Source organism: Scardinius erythrophthalmus (genome assembly GCF_964197995.2).
Source record: "Scardinius erythrophthalmus genome assembly, chromosome: 5".
In the NCBI taxonomy this organism is placed as follows: Eukaryota; Metazoa; Chordata; class Actinopteri; order Cypriniformes; family Leuciscidae; genus Scardinius; species Scardinius erythrophthalmus.
The window spans coordinates 16,593,066-16,612,705 of record NC_138225.1 but is presented as its reverse complement, the minus strand read 5'-3'; the positions used below and the strand labels follow the sequence as shown (position 1 = coordinate 16,612,705).

At 42.3% G+C, this 19,640-nt stretch overlaps 1 protein-coding gene across 1 annotated transcript; it reads left to right on the top strand.

Annotated features, from left to right (window-relative positions):
• Nucleotides 1-2,211: 2,211 nt before the first annotated feature.
• gda (guanine deaminase) lies at nucleotides 2,212-8,702 on the top strand. The gene is made up of 14 exons (XM_081366856.1): nucleotides 2,212-2,508; nucleotides 2,660-2,748; nucleotides 2,999-3,170; nucleotides 3,297-3,384; nucleotides 3,793-3,898; nucleotides 4,995-5,022; nucleotides 5,167-5,274; nucleotides 5,820-5,927; nucleotides 7,128-7,225; nucleotides 7,326-7,393; nucleotides 7,656-7,802; nucleotides 7,895-8,013; nucleotides 8,149-8,176; nucleotides 8,273-8,702. Exons 1-14 carry the CDS (start codon nucleotides 2,383-2,385, stop codon nucleotides 8,338-8,340), a joined length of 1,353 nt encoding a protein of 450 aa, XP_081222982.1. The 5' UTR covers nucleotides 2,212-2,382; the 3' UTR covers nucleotides 8,341-8,702.
• The last annotated feature ends 10,938 nt before the right edge of the window (nucleotides 8,703-19,640 follow it).

Here is a 19,640-nt window from a genome sequence, read left to right as displayed (position 1 = left end):
CGGATATTCACAAACAAGAACTTGGAGTTCCTCAGGGAAGCATTCTCTCTGTCACTTTTTTCAGCATTAAAATAAACAGCATTGAGAATATCATCGGACCTAATATATTCTGCAGCCTATATGTGGATGATCTCTGCATTTGTTGTTATAGAGGGAAGAACATGAGTACAATTGAAAGGCAACTGCAGTTATGTATTCACAAAATATATCAGTGGTCAGTTGAAAATGGATTCAAGTTCTCTAAATCAAAAACAGTCTGTACCCACTTCTGTATCCAGCGATCCCTTCATCATGATCCAGAACTCTTCATTAATAGAGAACCGATTCATGTTGTTAAGGAACTAACAATAAAAAACAAGCATCTTAAAGCTATGAATATAATGAAAGTATTGGCAAAAACAAAATGGGGAGCAGATTACATTGTTCTTTTGAGACTTTATAGAACACTAATCCGTTCCCGTCTGGACTATGGAAGAATATGACTCTGAAATCATATAAGCAGATGCTTGACTCAGTACACCATCAAAACGACTTGCCTTGGGAGCATTTAGAACTTCACCAGTACAAAGTTTGTACATTGAAGCCAATGAACCTTCACTTCAATATAGACAATTGAAGCTCTCACTTCAATATGCTGTCCAAATAAAGGCAAATAAAACCAATCCAGCCTGTTCTACAGTCTTTAACACACAATTTACTCCTTTGTATGAGAGCAAACCTAAAAGCGTATTAAACCACATTTGGAGAACTTAAATATATAAATGTGAACATTTTAAACCAAATACATTTCAATTCTATATCTCCCTGGAAATTAAAGAAGCCTAATTATCAATTTGGATTTGGCTCATAAAGGAGTGACTCATCCAAATGTATATAGACAGCAATATTTAGAAGAAACCAATTCCCTTTCCACATACCAATATTCATAGATGGTTCGAAGGCAGAAAATAGTGTAACGGCAGCAATGGTGACTGGACATCAACGCTATGGAATCCGTATTCCAAAACAGTGCTCAATTTTCTCTGCTGAAGCATGCTTTACTTTTAGCTTTGGAACATATTGAAAATACACAACAAAAGGATTCTATCATTTTTACAGACTCAAAATCTTGCCTTCAAGCAATGGACACTTTAAAAATTGATCATCCTTTAGTGGATTGCATCTTATGTATCCAAAGTGGATTATCTACTAAATCAGTTCTTCAGTATTATCTTTTGCTATGGGTTCCAGGCCATGTTGGACTTTCAGGAAATGAACGAGCTGATGCATCTGCCAAGGAAGCTCTTAATCAGAAAGTTAATGAATGTGAAATTCCTCCCTCAGATATCAGACCGATTATTAATTGATACATATTAAATAAGTGGCAAGAAGAGTGGAATATGTGCAAGAATAAGAATGAAACTCATCCTGAAATAACAAACAGACTTTTTAAAACTAGACTTGATCAAGTGGTCTACACCAGATGTCGTATGGGTCATACAAGTTTGACCCATGCTTTTTTGCTTAAAGGTGAAGACCCAACTTTATGTATGTTTTGTAAGATTCCCTTATCTGTCAAACATATTTTATTGGATTGTCCTAGACTGAAGTTACTTCACTTGAGGACATATTTAATAAGATTATGCCTGAAAGGGTTTTGGATTTTTTTTATTTATCATATGTTAATTTTAAAAATCTTTTATAATATGACTTGCTGGTTTTGTTTGTTTTGTTTTTATTGTATTTATACGATATTTGTATTTTTGTAATTGCATTTTTGCCATGAAAATAGCTTTGAATGCTGACATGGCATTAAATAAAATAATCTGAATCTGAATCTGCTGTCATTTGAAAATAATGTGCTGAGTTCTCATTCATAATCTTTGCAAACATACAAAGGCTATAGGAAGTCCTTCACATTTATTTCATTCTCATAAATTAGCACAACCAAACAAAACATTTCAAAAGCACTTTCAGTTCTATTCATTTGTTGTAAATGCAACAAGATACTAATACTGATTGCACTGTTAAATTGATTACTGACGGTTGAATATGTTGTATATATGATTTATTATTAATTCAACAGTTTATTATGATTCTGACACAAGACTCCCTATACAGCTGCTACTGCTCATACGTAATTATCTTATTTTAAAATGATTATTATTACTATTATTACTTGTGTCACTGTAGTAAAACAGTCGTTGGTGCGAGATCACCCAATTACACAACGCCCCAATGGCGCATGAGAGTTTGATTGGATTGAAGCAATGACGCGCTTATAGAGCTGTTGTAATGATTACCGGTTTATGACAATAGGCTATACACCTCCCTGTAGTTTTGCAATGCCTTGATTCATATATAAAAGTTCAGAGAAGTCACATTTGAAAATTTGTGCAAACAATGCGTCAGAACGACACAGCAGCGCGCATTGCGCACGTCTTCAGTGGAACATTTGTGCACTCCACACCGCGAGCTGCAGTCGAAATACTGGAGAACGGTGTCTTGGGAGTCGACGATGAGGGGAAGGTTTGTTTAAATCATTTTCATTCACAAATTGTGTAATTTCATTTTTTTTATTTTCAATCGAAGATAAAGGCTGTCATGTATGCTATACGTGTGTAGGTTATATATCAACACATTTGTTTCTAATTGTTTTATCTGTTTTCTCTCTGAACAGATTGCATTTATTGAAAATGATAAAGATTTGGTCAGTGTTTCGAAAATATGGGGGTTTGAAACTTCAGACATAAAACAGCTTGGACAAAAGTGAGTACATTTATCAATACGAATTGCATATGGTCTAAAGTCTTGCGTGAGTCTGATCAGAGTGCATGGTCACTTTTGCTTTCAGAACAACCATTCAGTAGTAACAACAAAGAGACAATGCCTTTTGTAAACCTGCTTTAAGGTCAACGTCAATATTTGTGGTATAATGAACATGTTCAAGCTAGAAATCTTTCCATATCCATTGATCTTCTGCGGTATCAGTGCTTAATTTTACGATTTTGCTCTTCAGTGAGTTTCTCATGCCAGGAATGGTTGATACACACATCCATGCGTCTCAGTATAGCTATAGTGGCACTGCCTTAGACCTGCCTCTGCTGGAGTGGCTCAACACTTACACTTTCCCTGTGGAAGCAAAGTATAAAGACTTGGATTTTGCCAATAATGTCTACACTAAAGTCGTGGTAAGTTTATTTAAACAGACTAAATAAAGTCTAATTAAACTCATCCAACTGGCAAAGGCAAATTATTGATATGGAATGCATAAAATGTTATTTTCCTTTTTTTATGTTGACTGTTTGGAATTGAAGAGAAGAACCTTAAAGAACGGCACCACCACTGCGTGTTATTTTGCCACAATACACACTGATGCCTCCCTTCTGCTTGGAGAACTCGCAGGTACAACACGTGCAACCAAGGACACACACACACATATTGACAGAATTTCCCCTGTGACTGGTTAGCATCTGGGGTGGCAAACACAAACACACATCCTTTCTCTAACCTTTGGAGTTTGCCTTGCTTTATCCTATATTGTCTTAGTTCTTGTTCCTGACAGTCTGCTGAGTAACTGCATTTGTTTCTGTTTTTCATATTTATTTTTTAATTACTTTTTTTATATTATGTAACGAGATTGATGTGACCTATCATTCTGTGAAGTAAAATTATAATCTGTCTAAAATTTAATATTATCTAAAAAAAAACACTGTCAGCTACATTGTTGTATTTAATCATTATCTCACAAGATAATATATCAATCATTGATTTTAGATTGTGATATACAGTATTTTTCCCCTTTTCCACCAGATAAGTTTGGACAGAGAGCTTTAGTGGGTAAAGTTTGCATGGACTGCAATTCTGCAGTTCCACAGTACAAAGAAAGTCCAAGTGAATGTAAAGTGGAGACAGATCGGTGAGTTTTGGAGGACTGTGTGACTATACTGACACAACAGGGTCAGTAACCTCAAGTACATTGTAAACAAATAAAAAGTTGAGTTAGCTTTAAAAAAATAAAGCACCAAGTTGCAAAGCATTTTTGAGTTTTCTCAACTTTAAAAGTTGTAGTTGTGACAACTCATTTTTTACATTTTTACTGGTTATTCACTCACCCTTCCTCAGCACGTACATTAAATATTTGTTGTAAGTTAAATAATAAGAGACTAAATAAACAATTTTTCTAATATTAAGAAGAAGATCTCACAAATTGCATGTCTCTGAATTCTATAGATTAAAAAATCCTTAACAGTTTATAGTTGCTTATATTCAATTAAACAAACCGAACCAAAAAGAACACTAATCACACTAATGGTGACTTTTTTTTTTTTTTTCAGACAAAATTGATGTTATCCTTTAATATACACATCCTCGTAAACATTTGGGATTATGGGTATTCTAAATGGGCATACTCAGTATCTCGCATACTGAGCAGGCACTACATTTGAATTTAAACGTACTTTGCGATCGTTGGAGGATGTACTACATCCACCATGTTGTTTCTGTCACATGACCTTCCAGTGTCAGTTACGTTGCTTCACTGCCATTCATAAATCCTCTCCCGTTGCCTCATGTCCATCGAATGCAAATCACTTCAGAATCTCTCCGGAAGGATTTTTTTCGCCAACTGTTTTCCGAATACTATGCATTCGGACATAGTACTCTGTTGGCATACTGTTTTTCACATTATGTATAGTAGGGAAGTATTCGACTTCGGACGCAGCGTTAGTCTTTATAGCTTTATAAAAGCAAACTCATTTACAAGTAAATGCTGTTTTATAACATTTACATTCAAGAATATAATTCATATTAATATGAAAATATTAAATTACCTGTAAAACCTTTAAACTTTAAAATAGAGCGTGTAACAAAATCGATTGGATTGTACAGTGTACAATGTACAAAATGACTAATTTGCTGTCAGAATTTGTGTTTTAATCTAATCTGATATAAACCTAATCTAATCTGATCAATGAACTTGAAGATATGATTCTGCTTCCTCTTGTCTTTTGCAGTTTCATCAAAGAACTTCTCAAAAAGGAGGTAAAAAAAAAATAGGTTCATTCTTATTCAATTGTTTTATTATATAACTCTGGTTGTTATGTTGATCAGAGTTGAGTAGTTTTGTTTAAATTCTTCCAGGCTCTGTGAATATTAAAACTAAACTGTATTATCTAACTGTTTTAGTACCCGAATGTTAAGCCCGTGGTTACTCCTCGATTCGCTCTCTCTTGTTCTGCTTCACTACTCAGTGAATTGGGTGAGATTGCCAATAACAACAAGCTTCACATTCAGGTTTGTCCTCCTTCCACAGATTAACATCAACTTGATAAGTAGATATTTTCAATGGTTAAACAACATAAAATTAACATTAACAGCTGAGTTATGACATTGTTCATATCACATGACAGAAGGTTGTTTCGTTTCTGACTGACACATAGCCATACTTGTTATTGTGTTAATGTCAGCTCTTTCTTTATGTTCAGAATTATTGTGAAAGGCAATAATGAAGTGAACTATGGGTGTGTTCTGCTTTGCGTACTCTGGCCTTTGACTTTAAGATGGAAGTTCACATTCTGCTTGTATATTTCAAAGAAATATGCACACATTCAGATACTCGATCCGAATTCATGTAGAAGTGATTATTTGTTGCAATTTTGCTTTATAAAATAATTATAAACTATTATTGTAATTATGAGAGATATAAGAAAGAAATATTATAAAATGACATTCCAAACTCAATAATTGTGATTAACAGTTAGCTGCTGTAACTCGTAGGATAAACTAGACAGTGAGTCAAATTAATAACACCTGTTTTTCTGCATTAATTAAACCTATAGAGTCACATCAGTGAGAACAAAGAGGAAGTTGAGCTTGTGAAGACATTGTTCCCAGGATGCAAATCCTACACTGATGTTTACCTCAAGCACAATCTACTTACAGATAGGGTGAGTGGTAGAGATTGTCGTCATACATTAAAGACCTGATGAAACATATCTGTCTAATATAGCAGTCTGCGATTTTACAGACACCTTTGTTACTGATTCATTGTATTGTGTTCTGAATTGTGTTGTAACATATCTATATAGCTTAAATGAGCATGTGAGTCCAAGTGTGGGTCTGAAGTCTATGCATGAGGTAAAGAAATGTCAGCAGTTTCTTCTGTAATCCCATTACAAATACATTCATTATTCAAAAACTGCCTTACCTGAAGGTACTATGAGTCTGCAATGAGATGTATGAAATATTGTCACTTTTTGTATTTATTTATTTATTTTTGTGTGGTAATATTTAATTAGTGGTTTAAACCACCATTGCACTTAAAAAAGGAAATAGGGAGGAGCTTATGTTATAGGAGGGCTTTGAGTCTTCAGTATTGCAGCAACACAAATATATGCAGCTATTTGCCAATATAGAGTAGGCTATCATAAGTTTAAGAATAAAATCATATAAAGCTGAACATATTTGATGAACAAATATGTTTTTACATAGAAGGGCTTTTTTCAGTATTTTGGTTTGTTGTCATTAGCCCTGTGGATACATGAGAGGTTCAGAATCATGTGCTTTATAATATGAGTTTTGTGCTCAAGAGTTCAGTACAGTGGAGAGCATTGTCATTTGTTTGAGCATACACATGCCCTGCATTGATGAACCAAGAAGCTCGTCCTCATTGATCTATGTAGGACCAAGTGCAAATCCTATTTCTGACTATGAGCAGGGCCGTTGGTAGCGGGGAGAAATGTGGTGACGATTCTAGGGCCTTCCGGCTTTGTGGGCCCCATGATTTCCACCGAGGGTAACTAACCCTCCCACCCGGAAAACAATTCCAACGGCCCCGGACACCCCAGCTATGGACCTGCTTACGAGGCCTATGATTAAAAGGAATTGTTTCCCAAAAAATGTATTATGTATTTACCCATTTTCGTTATTTACCTCAACATTCAAAACATTTGAACATTTGAATCTGTATGGAAAAGTTATTTTGACAAAGCAACTTTCCAATTATTGGGCCTTTTTACTCTAGTACTCTAGTAAGTACTCTAGTAGTTAAATTGAACTTTTGCAGAAAAGTAAAAAAACTGAATTGGATTGGAATTAAATCATGTAAGCTGATGATGATGGTAACAGTGATGGTGGGGTTATTGCAGACTGTAATGGCCCATGGGTGTCACCTAACCGATGAAGAACTGGAGATCTTTCATGAAACTGGATCTGCAATCTCTCACTGTCCTAACAGTAACATTTCGTGAGCACCTCTAGCCTTTTACTATTAGTATTAATATTCAGATCCCTTTAATATATATATATATATATCTTTTAATTTATTGTCTCTTTTTACCTCCCAGGATTTGCAGTGGGATGCTAAACGTACGCAATGTTTTGAAACACAAAGTGAAATTGGGTTTGGGGACAGGTGAGTTTTTTTTTTTTTTGCATTTCAATTACTGAATCCCTGCTAAATAAATTGTTGCTATAGCCATTTTGCACATTGTAGTGGAATTTTCTTGAACAGAAAGCTTTAAGATAATAGGCTCTACATGTAAACTCAAATCAGTCACCTGTTTCATGTCAGGGTTTATGTATTTATATGGTGAGAGTAGCCATGTAATATGTACAATCAATCTGTCATTATGTATTGATTCTGCATTTTATGGTTTTGTCTGTGCCATCTGTAGATGTTGCAGGAGGCTACTCCCCATCCATGCTAGATGCTATTCGAAGGACTCTGGACACGTCCAAAACCCTGACCATCCAGGACCCTCAGCATCAGACTCTAACCTTTGAGGAGGTTTTCAGATTGGCTACACTTGGGGGAAGTGAAGGTATAAGATTCCAGCTATGATTTGACAAAGATGTTATTTAATACTAGTACACGACAATATATAAACCTGCCCGGCTGTTTCCCCCCACACAGCTCTCTCAATGGATGAACAGATTGGAAACTTTGTGGTAGGGAAGGACTTTGATGCCCTGCGAGTGAATGTTTGTGTTCCTGATGGACCGATCGATTTGTTTCCTGGTGAAGGCCCCAAGGTTTGAATGATCTCTTACTGATCTTTTCCCCCCTCGTACTACAGAAACTGGTTTCATTACAAAATCTCTAATGTGTAGAGATGATAAAGAATGCCTCATCTGATGTTTTTTTTTTTTTTTTTTTTTTTTAACCAGGTCATTTTGGAGAAGTTTTTAAATTTAGGTAAGTTTTTTTTTTAATACTTGTATAATATCCCTTCCATTCATCCATGTTTCTTCCCTTATCTAAATCCTTACACTTTCTTTTTTTTTTAAATAGGTGATGACCGAAATATTACTGAAGTTTATGTGGCTGGAAGACAGGTGGTTCCATTTCCAGATACATAGTTACTATCTATTAAAAAAAAAAAAAAAATGACCACAAATATTATACTCAGGACAAACATTTTCATAAGATCACACTTTGCATTATAAAAAAAAATATGTTTTAGATTTATATTATTCTGTTTAACATCTTGTTAAATGTCTTGCTTTAGCAATTTTTTATTATTATTTAAAGGATGATAAGATAGTATCATGCTCAAATATTATTCCTTTTATTTTTTATTAAATTACAGTAATGGATTCTATTTACTAGTTGTGTTGATCATGGGGCAAAAAAATTATAAAATATCACATTAATTTAATCAACTTTTAATCATTGACAAATGGCAACTGACAATAAAAAAATGATTTATGATATTACTGTCATCCTGCTTTTTATTTGTTTTGATTGCTTATTTCATGATAATACACTGCAAAACAAGTATTTGTGGCTCTCACACTTTCATCACAGCTTCATCAGTCTCTTAGCTGTCTGTCTCACCTGTTCTTTCACTGTTTATGACAGTTCCCAAGTAGAAATACAGCTCTTTCTTCATGTCCTCTACAAAAAACAAGAGTTCCAATTTACAGGAAATCAGAAAGTCTGATTAATGTTCATCGACACTCTGAATGTATTAACATTTCAAGCAGACAGTATGATATGCTATGGTAAATGGACTGCATTTATATAGCGCTTTCAATAGACACATGGTCACCAAAGCACTTTACATACTGCCGCAGCTTTGCATATTGCCTCACATTCACCCATTCATATACCAACGGCGGTGTCAGCCATGCACGGAACCATCCAGCTCGTCGGGAACAGCTGGGGTCAGGTGTCTTGCTCATGGCTCGTGTCTTGGTCAGTTGGAACCGGGGATTGAACGAACCACTGAGCCACTACCGCCCTATATCTAAAACTATTTTAAACAGCATCTTTTCAAACGTTATGCCCTCATATTCATTTTTTGGTTGTGTCTGAGTGAGAAATCAAGTCATGCCAGTTGAAAGATGTTTGGGTTTATAACTTTTCTGACTCTCATTTTATCTAAAACATCAAAAATATTCTCTCTGTAAGGAGATGCAAATCTAGTTTTCCGCTAAAAACCCATCAGTTGTATTTGATGCTTCTCTTGCTCACAGTCTCACACAAACTCATTGTGAGATTCTATGTGTTCTGCTGTGCAGTAAAGCAGGGGTCAGGGGTCAGAGTGCTCTTTGCCTCACGCAGGGTGACGATCTTACAGATCACCTACAGAATTTTTGGAGAAACATCTGAGACAAAGTTAACAAACATAAAGTTTACAGATATATGAAAGAGCAACCTCTGAGCGATAAAATATAGCTTTAGATTCACAAACTGAAGCGTGTGTGTTTTTGTTTCCAGTCTCTCCACACTCACAGAGTTTGGATTCATCTCCTGGTTTGAATATCACATGCATTTCCCTATTCTAAAGACACATTTGCATTTGACACATTAAAACAAATTATTTTATGTAAAGCATAAAACGAAACTTATTTGGCAGAGAATAGTGATGTTACATATGACAATGAAGCTTCAAAGCACGTATCGAGTTCGCAGCGCAATTTCTCACAAAGCTCCATGCTGGAGGAGCGTGTTATATTGTTTATAGAGAAACACGTGATCAACGAAAAACGTACTCGGTTACTAACGTAACCTCGGTTCTCTCTAGAAGAGGTCTCTCGTACTGCGTAAGATATCTTACGCTAGGGGAAAATCCTTTTCCGCGAGATATTGAAGCCAAAAATTATCCTTAATTTTGTAATAATGCAAAACGCGTTGCAGCAGCAATGCAGACATAGGCGAGACAGCTCGCGCGCCTATTGGCTGCTCTGCGGCAACTGCAGCAGCCTATCGAGCGAGGCCTGGCGTGACGTCAGACCCAATCAGGGCACTTCGCGCCCGCTGCGTCACGTCCCGCCGAAATGGGCGTGGTCTAGGCCTATAAATATCGCTCGCAGGCAGCTATTATCTGGTTTTTCATCATCGAAGCAACCAGAGCGTGTGCATGCACGGCAAGATACGCAGTACTCGTTCCCTCTTCTAGAGAGAACCGAGGTTACGTTAGTAACCGAGTACGTTCTCTTACGAGAGGTCTCTCGTACTGCGTAAGATATCTTACACTAGGGGACCCAATGTAAAACGCCGTGTATGCTGAGATCTGACACCAAAGACCCAAGGGCGAAAGCCCGGGGTACATATAGTGCACAATCACTCAGTGAACTCACAGGGAGTCCGGGAAGAAGGAGGGGTGCAGCCTCACTTTTCCACATAAAGTAGCGTCGATGGGACGCGAATTTCATCATACAGACAGGGCGGGGTACGGCCTGAACTGATGGGGAAAAATGTGGGTCTTACACAGTTTGCCCAGCTTTATACTGTCGAACGCTGAGCTGTGCTCAGCAAACGCAGCATTCTGAGCTGAACGCATCAGGTCAGATAATACTGGTAGTTTAGACCGACAGCAGCCTGGCCTGCAGGGCGGGAACCTCTAGGTTATAAAACCTTATAAATGTAGACGGGGAGGCCCAGCCTGCCGCCATACAAATATCTTGCAAGGCAATCCCACTTGACCAGGCCCACGAAGAGGCCATGCCTCTCGTGGAGTGCGCTCTGACACCCAAAGGGCACTGCATGCCCTTGGAGGCGTATGCCAGCGCTATAGCATCAACTATCCATCTGGATAGGCTCTGTTTCGACGCGGCTAGTCCCTTAGAACGCCCGCTAAACGAAACAAAGAGTTGTTCCGTCTGTCTGAAAACAGACGAGCGAGACACATAAGCTCGTAATGCCCTGACTGGGCAAAGGAGGCTCGCGTCTCTTTCCTCATCAGGGACCGGCAGGGCTGACAGAGAGATAATCTGCGCCCTAAACGGTGTGTGTTGAGGGATTTTGGAACATAACCGTGCATAGGTTTGAGTATAACTTTTGAGTCATTGGGCCCAAACTCACAGAGAGCGCGTGCAGATCCCCTATGCGCTTCACTGAAGCGAGAGCCAGCAAAAACACCGTTTTGAAAGACAGGTGTTTCAAATCGATTGACTGTAAAGGCTCAAATGGCGCACCTTTCATGGCTTCCAGAACCGTAGAAAGGTCCCATACGGGGACTGAGGGAGGTCTGGGAGGATTCAGTCTCTTAGCTCCTCTAAGGAAGCGGATGACTAAATCGTTCCTTCCTATTGACTGACCAAGCGTTGTTTCTGAGAACGCTGCTATAGCCGCCACATAAACTTTGAGCGTGGAGGGGGCCCTGCCCCCATCCAACAGCTCTTGTAGGAAGGAAAGCACCTCCGTCACATCACAGTTTGTGGGTGACACACCACGGGCTGTGCACCAGCCCGAAAACACTGACCATTTCGAAGAATAGAGTCGCCTTGTAGACGGAGCTCTAGCCTGCGTGATCGTGTTTAATACTCCTTTAGGGAGTCCAACATGTACCCGTTGATGGCCCAGACATGAAGGGACCATAGCTCCGGGTGAGGATGCCAGATCGAGCCGCGGGCCTGTGAGAGGAGATCTCTCCTCACTGGTACTGGCCACGGGGCAGTACTTGCTAACTGCATCACGGCTGGAAACCAAGGTTGGTTTTTCCAGAACGGTGCTACCAGCAGTACTGAGCATCCTTCTTCCCTGATCCGTTCTATCACCTGAGGCAGGAGAGAGACGGGGGGAAAAGCGTAGAGCGGGCGGCGGGGCCACACATGGGCCAGCGCGCTCCTGCTCTTGGAGAAAAATTCTTGACAGTGAGCGTTTTCTTGAGACGCAAACAGGTCCACTTCCGCTCTGCCGAATTTCTTCCACAGCAGTTGGACTGTCTGTGGGTGTAGAGACCATTCGCCAGCCGGAACATTGTTCCTGGACAGTCTGTCCGGTCCTAAATTCAAGATCCCTGGCACGTGCGCCGCTCTGAGCGAGCGCAGGTTGCACTGAGCCCATACCAGGAGGCGTTCTGCCAGCCTGTACAGTTTCTCGGATCTGATGCCGCCCTGGCGATTTATGTAGGACACCACAGACATGTTGTCCGAACGGACCAAGACGTGGTGACCTTTTATTTGGGGACAAAAACGCGTCAGCGCGTTGTCTACTGCCAGCATTTCGAGGCAGTTTATGTGCAGGAGCTTCTCCCGTTCTGACCACTGGCCGAAGAACGGTCTGCCCTCGAGCAGCGCTCCCCATCCCGAGGTGGACGCGTCTGTGGACACCACTTTCACCCTCGAGGAAGTCCCCAGGCTTACACCTGATTGGTACCAGTCGTTCGCTTTCCAGGGTTTCAGAGCTGTGACGCATTTCTGATTGACCCTGAGGCGAAGCAAACCGGGTGCCCACGCTTCGCGTGGGACTCGCGCTTTCAGCCAAAACTGCAGCGGGCGCATGCGGAGCAGACCCAGCTGGAGCACTGACGATGCTGAGGCCATGAGACCTAGCATCTTCTGAAATTTCTTGAGCGGGACAAACGCGCCGCAGCGAAAAGAGTTCGCTGTGCGCCGAATGTCTTCCGCGCGCTGTTGTGATAGTCGCGCTATCATGGATAGTGAGTCCAGTTCTGCGCCCAGGAAAGATATTTTCTGACTGGGTGACAGGGAGCTCTTTGCCCAGTTGACACTCAGACCTAAATCCTCGAGGTGATCGAGTAAAATGGTCGTGTGTTCTACGAGCACTGCGCGAGATTGAGAATCAGCCAATCGTCCAAATAGTTCAGCACTCGTATGCCTCTCATTCTGAGGGGTGCGAGCGCCGCATCCATGCACTTCGTAAATGTACGGGGTGCTAGGGACAAACCGAACGGCAGGACTGTGTACTGATATGCCTGGCCCTCGAAGGCGAATCTCAAATATCGCCTGTGACGTGACGCTATCTGTATTTGAAAATACGCGTCTTTCAGATCTATTGACACAAACCAATCTCCTTGGCGAATCTGCACAAGGATTTGCCTGGTCGTGAGCATCCTGAACTGCCGCTTCACAAGCACTTTGTTCAGTTGCCTTAGATCTAGTATGGGTCTGAGACCCCCGTCTTTTTTCGGTACCAGGAAGTATCTGCTGTATAGCCCTCCCTCGCTCTGGTCTTGAGAGAGAGGTTCTATGGCCCCTTTGCTCAATAGTTTCGTCACTTCGGCTCGAAGTAGATGTGCTACTTCTGTTTTCACCGTGGTCTCGACGCGCGCCACATAGCGGCGAGGGCGTCGGCGAAACTGCAGCGAATAGCCTCTTTCTATAATGTTCAGCACCCACTTCGAGACCCCGGGTAGCTTTGCCCATGCGTCTGCATGTCGCTCGTGACATTTGAGGCATGGGGCGCGCTGATGACAGCGGGCAGATTGCCTGCGCTCGACTCCTCTGCGGTGGTTAACCGCGAGGGGGAGGGCTGGGCGGTTCCCGTGGGAACTGTCATGTCTATGTGTGGATGTGGGCGCGGGACAGCGGGCACATTTATCACACCGAAAACATCGTTCGCTTGCGTGAAGCGAGTGCACGTTGGTTTCGTTTTTACAGAAACCGTGAGACATGCATAACGTGGTGTTAGTGGGCACTGGGTAGTGGGCACGTTCACCATGTTTGAAGCGCAACCGATCTGAGTCGGTTTTATGTGCGCGAGCCCTGTGTGACAGGCTGTGCTTATGTGTAGGGATGGGCACTGGGCAGTGGACATTCTTACTACACACGAAACACCATCGGCCGTGGCCGGGACACCAGAAAATACACTCTCTTGGGGATTTATCTGGGTAGCCGTGAAAACGGCATTTGTGTGCAGGCAAGCGGGTGACAGAACCGACTTGTTGGCTGCAGAAAACACTGGAACAGTCACATTTTCTGGAACTGGACGAGCGAATAGCTTTGGTGTGAGTCCGGCCGCAGCGGGACTGGAACACCGTCGTTTTCCTAGCTGTGCTGGGACGACTTCGGGGCCTCGGGCTTCACCGTGATCCTAGGTCGCGGGCCGCGTCCTACGGGGCGGCGACCGGATGAGCGGGAGCGCGGTCTCGCGCTTCTGGCCTGGCGGCGCTGTGAAGTGGAGGCAGTGGACGGTGGCTGTGGCTGTGAGCTCTGAGCAGACGGTTTCGCACGGCCTGCTGCAGAGCTGGAGCGCTTCGGGAGGAAGTGCTTCATAGCCTGAGACGCTTTCTGTACCTCTGCGAATCTCTCCGCGAAATCCTTGACGGAGGATCCAAAGAGGCCTGTAGCGGAAAGCGGGGCGTCGAGGAACGCGGTGCGTTCAGACTCGGCCATTTCCGAGAGCGTCAGCCAGAGGTGTCTCTCAGACACGGTGAGAGAAGCCATAGTCCGTCCAATGGCTTGTGCTGCGGACTTAGTAGCACGAAGAGCGAGGTCCGTGGCACTCCTTAAGTCCGGCACGCAGATCGCGTCAGGTCTTTCCTCGTCCAGCTTACGGAGGAGATCGGCCTGGAAGATCTGGAGCGTTGCCATGGTGTGCAACGCTGACGCAGCTTGCCCGGCGGCGGAGAAAGCGCGGTGGAGCAAGCTTGACGTTGTGCGGCAAGCTTTAGAGGGTAGGGCCGGCTTAGCGCGCCGTCCAGCGGAGGGCGGGCATAAGTGGGCCGCTATCGCCTCTTCAACCGGCGGCAGCGAGAGGTATCCTTTGTTCTTGGCATCGTCAACGGTGGAGAATGCCAAAGAAACAGCAGGACGCACTCTAGCAGAATAGGGGGCGCTCCAGGACTTGGCCACTTCTTCGTGTAACTCAGGAAGAAAAGGCGCCGGTCTGGACACAGGCAAAGCGCGCTCCCCAGGCAGGAAAAATCCATCCAGCCGGTTGTGAGCGGGCTGCTCAGGCGAAGACCACTCGAGGCCGAGGCTCGCCGCGGCCTGTGCGAGTACTCGCGTGAGTTCCGTCTCGATGGAAGCTCTCTTGCCTGACGATGTGCGGGCAGGGGGTGCGGGGTCCTCGGAGCCCGCCCAATCCTCAGTGCCTGACGCCAGGATAGAGCAGGAATCATCCTCTCCCAGCAGGGCTTCCTCATCCGCGATATCAACGGAAGCGGCGGCAGACGGCGGCCGCTGTCCGTCAGGAAGCGAAGCAGAAGAAGCCGGGGAAGCAGGCGGGCGAACCGGTGAGCTTTGGCGGCTGGGGGAGGGTTCCGGGGCCCGCTGGGCACGGCGCTTTTTACGGCGCGACGCCGCGGCGGGCGGGGGAGCAGTCTCGGTGAAGAAGGCTAGGCGAGTCCTCAGAGACACCATTGCCATCAGCTCGCAGTGAGGGCATCCGCCGTCAGCGAGCGCGAGAGCTGCATGTTCCTTACCCAGGCAGGAAACGCAGATCAAGTGGCGGTCCCCGTCGCTGAGTGTGGCTCTGCACGAGCCGCAGGAAGGCATCTTAAAAAAGACGCTAGCTCTTTTAGAAATGCGTGTCGCGGCGGCGACACACACACACAGAAATACAGTGTAATAAAGAGAAAGGATATGAGCGCCGGAAAGCGCAGCAGGAAGGCAGGAAGGCGGCGCGGCCAGCGACTTCAGTGACTCGTCCCGCTGAAGGTGCTCTCTCTCGACGGCGCGGCTTCTAATCCAGCTTCTAATCCGCGATGCGTGTGCTTCGCTTGAAGGATAAAAAATATGATAATAGCTGCCTGCGAGCGATATTTATAGGCCTAGACCACGCCCATTTCGGCGGGACGTGACGCAGTGGGCGCGAAGTGCCCTGATTGGGTCTGACGTCACGCCAGGCCTCGCTCGATAGGCTGCTGCAGTTGCCGCAGAGCAGCCAATAGGCGCGCGAGCTGTCTCGCCTATGTCTGCATTGCTGCTGCAACGCGTTTTGCATTATTACAAAATTAAGGATAATTTTTGGCTTCAATATCTCGCGGAAAAGGATTTTCCCCTAGCGTAAGATATCTTACGCAGTACGAGAGACCTCTCGTAAGAGAACGAAGCCTCACTTTCTTTCAAGTCACGTGAATGCTTCACTTTGCTTGTCGGAATGTTTAAACCCAGACCACTACTCTATAGGTTTTTGGAAAATTAAGTCCATTTACTAACTTTTTTTATATATAAATAAGCCTATAGCCTATACCAGCAGGCAAAAAGTAGTCTATTAGACGTTGAAAAGATGTAAATCTAAACGTCAAATTGCGACTTTTCAACGATGAAAACAGGTCGATCTTTAATGTCTTGATGGAATATGTAAAACTCTTTAAATTTATTTGAGATAATAATGAACATGGTTTGGTAGTTTGTTTTTCTGCGTTATTTTAGCATGTATAACAGACTTATCCTGTCTTAGATGATCAGTTGAAAACACGTAGGCTAGTCAAACAGTCCAAGGCGGACCGACTTATTTTTCAATGTTGAAAGATGGTAATTGTTTACTGGGATGTTGCATGATCATATATTATGCCATATAAACACCATAGAAACCATAAAATAATTAGACCAACATTGCATCAAGCAACTCTGTTGGTGTTTTCAACACTCTTCATGCTTCGAATCTTTTCCCGGAACAATCAGGGGATGGGGAAAGCCTCAGTGCTTCACGAGGCTTCATTTGCCCATCCCTAGCAGAGAGAGAATAGATGTAAGCACAAGTTTTAATAGACAAACATAAACACAGAATAATCCTGGAACAAAGGTAAAATCCACAAAGAGAATACTGGAGAACACTGACAGGAATACACAAACAGCAGTAAGGACTGACAAACAACAACTGAAGCACAGAGGTTTAAATAGACAGGCTAACAGGAGCTAACAAGGCACAGGTGTTGGTGACTGATGTCATGGAAACGAATAAGGTAACTATGGTGACAAACAAGGTACAAGGCAAAACAGGAACCAAATACAGGAAGTGAACACAGAAACAATGAGGAACTAAGAATTAGAAACCCCAAGACCATATGGGTTTGTGACATACGGGTTCCTCTTCCAGAAGATACAATGAAATTAAGTACATTGCTTATAGTACTAAATGTCTTTATGCATAAATTAAAAGCACTATAACAAATACTACTGTTTTGTTGACAGATTTGTTTTTGTTTTTTCACTTTCTGAAAAGGTGCAGTATTTTTCGGTCTTTGGTGTTTTATGCCCCCAACGGCGCCTTCCAGGCAGCGAGGGGATGGGTAGGTTTAAGGTTGAGGGTTAGCTGCCTCTAAGGAGCCATTGGGGGCATAAAACACCATCGAGCGTATTTTTCCTTCATGCCAAACAATTTATTTTCTTTACGCTTGAAGACATTTTTAAACTACATCGTACAGAGCAAAGTAACCAAACAGTTGCAATAGCCATTGACTTCCCTAAAATGGAAAAAACTAAAATATTATGGACGTCAATGGCTATTGTCAACTGCTTGGTTACCCACATTCTGAAGAAAGAAATTCATATGGTTTGGAAGAACATGGTAAATTTATGACAGAATTTTCTCTCTTTTTTTTAACGACTTTTGATGGGCAAGATCAGTAATATAAATATAAACTAGATGTACCGCATGGCGGTACAAAATATGACCGCCGCTCAGGCCTGCACTGGCTTTCCACAAAAATAAATGACGTGGAGCAATTTGGCTGTATTGCGTGTTTATGTATATACCTAAAAAAAGTAGTAGTATGTGCATGTCTGTGTGTGTGTGTGTGTGTGTGTGTGTGTGTGTGTGTGTGTCTGTGTGCGTGTATGTATGCGTGCGTACATGTGTGTGCGCGTGTGTGTGTGTCTGTGCATGTGGATTTGTATGTGTGTGTATGGGTGTGTGTCTGTGCGTGTGGATGTCAGTGTGTGTGCATGCTTATGGCGAGCGGATAATGACTTTTCTAAGTCTACCCTGAAGAAGGCGAAGGAGCAGTCTACCCTTCCGTCGCCGTCAGTCCGTGTCTATTTTTGAATGGGATTGATAGAGACGTCAGACGACAGACCGGCGGCGACGTCACGGCGGCGTCACAGTTGTAACGTATACCTTACGGCGACGTGGCGACGGCGTACGTGAGAAATGTATAAAAAATCATAACGTCTGAACCAGGCACGTCGCCTAATAAGACGCCTGATACACACGTCGTCCCTCAGTACGTCGCCTAATAAGACGCCTAATACACACGTCGTCCCTCAGTACGTCGCCTAATAAGACGCCTGATACACACGTCGTCCCTCAGTACGTCGCCTAATAAGACGCCTGATACACACGTCGTCCCTCAGTACGTCGCCTAATAAGACGCCTGATACACACGTTGTCCCAATCTAATGTTATTTTTCCGATGTTGATAACGAAAAGTGAATAGCATGAGTAAGACTGGATTTGCAATAGGCGATCGGGAGACATGATTTTTGTTTTGTTTTGTAAGCTTTTCTTTAAAGTGAATTTTTGTTTAATATTAAAGCCTCTTAATTTTAAAATTGTCATCACCCAATTGCTTGGATTTAATAAAAAAAGAAGCGAATTTTCCATAAACAGGCTCTAACTTGTTGGTCTTTCTACAGCAGTGTTTCAATAAATGGTCTATCTTAGACAGAAAAGTTAACAACAAAGTAATAAAAATCTTTTATTTGCAAAATCTATCCCTGCCTCCAGATACAAATGGTCCCCCTTGTATGAAAATATTAATTGGAATGGAGCATGGAGTAACCCACATACATTTTTAATTACAAACAAATTAAAAGAAATATAATTTATTACCACAACAAGATTATCTCTAAATTTATAGCCTACCGTAGACGAAAAATGCAGCTTTTGCTTTATGGAAACGGAAACGTTAGACCATTTATTCTATAATTGCTCACATAGCTCTTCTCTGTGGAATGATATAGCACAATGTTTCATTAATGGCAACATAAGAATAGGACAGAGGCCGCACTATGCATAGACGTTTTTTATTCGTTGCACAAACGCGTTTCGGCGTGTGCCTTGCAGTGAAGAAGGCACACGCCGAAACGCGTTTGTGCAACGAATAAAAAACGTCTATGCATAGTGCGGCCTCTGTCCTATTCTTATGTAGGCTATTATATTTTTAGGCCAGCACTCTAAAAAGTGTATTATCAAAAATTGAGTGAAGCCTGCTCCTATCCTCATTAATCATTAATGGCAACAACAATGTTTCAACAACTTGGCTCAAACATAGCCTACATTTATCTAATTTTGATATCTTCTTTTACTTTTCTGACTCAAATTTCTCTGTACAATATAGGCTATAGTCGACTTAATCATTTTGCTTGGAAAATTCTTTATTCTTAAATCGAAGTTTATGAAAAACTACAGTGACGCATTGCTGCCACATAGGCTACATATATTTTTTTCCACTCAATTATGTCGTAATAACGAGATCTTATGTCGTTTTGACGACATATTTTTCTCGTAATAACGAGATCTT

Coding starts and splice junctions, on each gene's coding strand:
- gda (XM_081366856.1), top strand. CDS start 2,383: ATGCGTCAGAACGACACAGCAGCGCGCATTGCGCACGTCTTCAGTGGA. Junction 5,928..7,127: donor ACAATCTACTTACAGATAGG/GTGAGTGGTAGA, acceptor GGGTTATTGCAG/ACTGTAATGGCCCATGGGTG. Junction 8,014..8,148: donor TTCCTGGTGAAGGCCCCAAG/GTTTGAATGATC, acceptor TTTTTTAACCAG/GTCATTTTGGAGAAGTTTTT.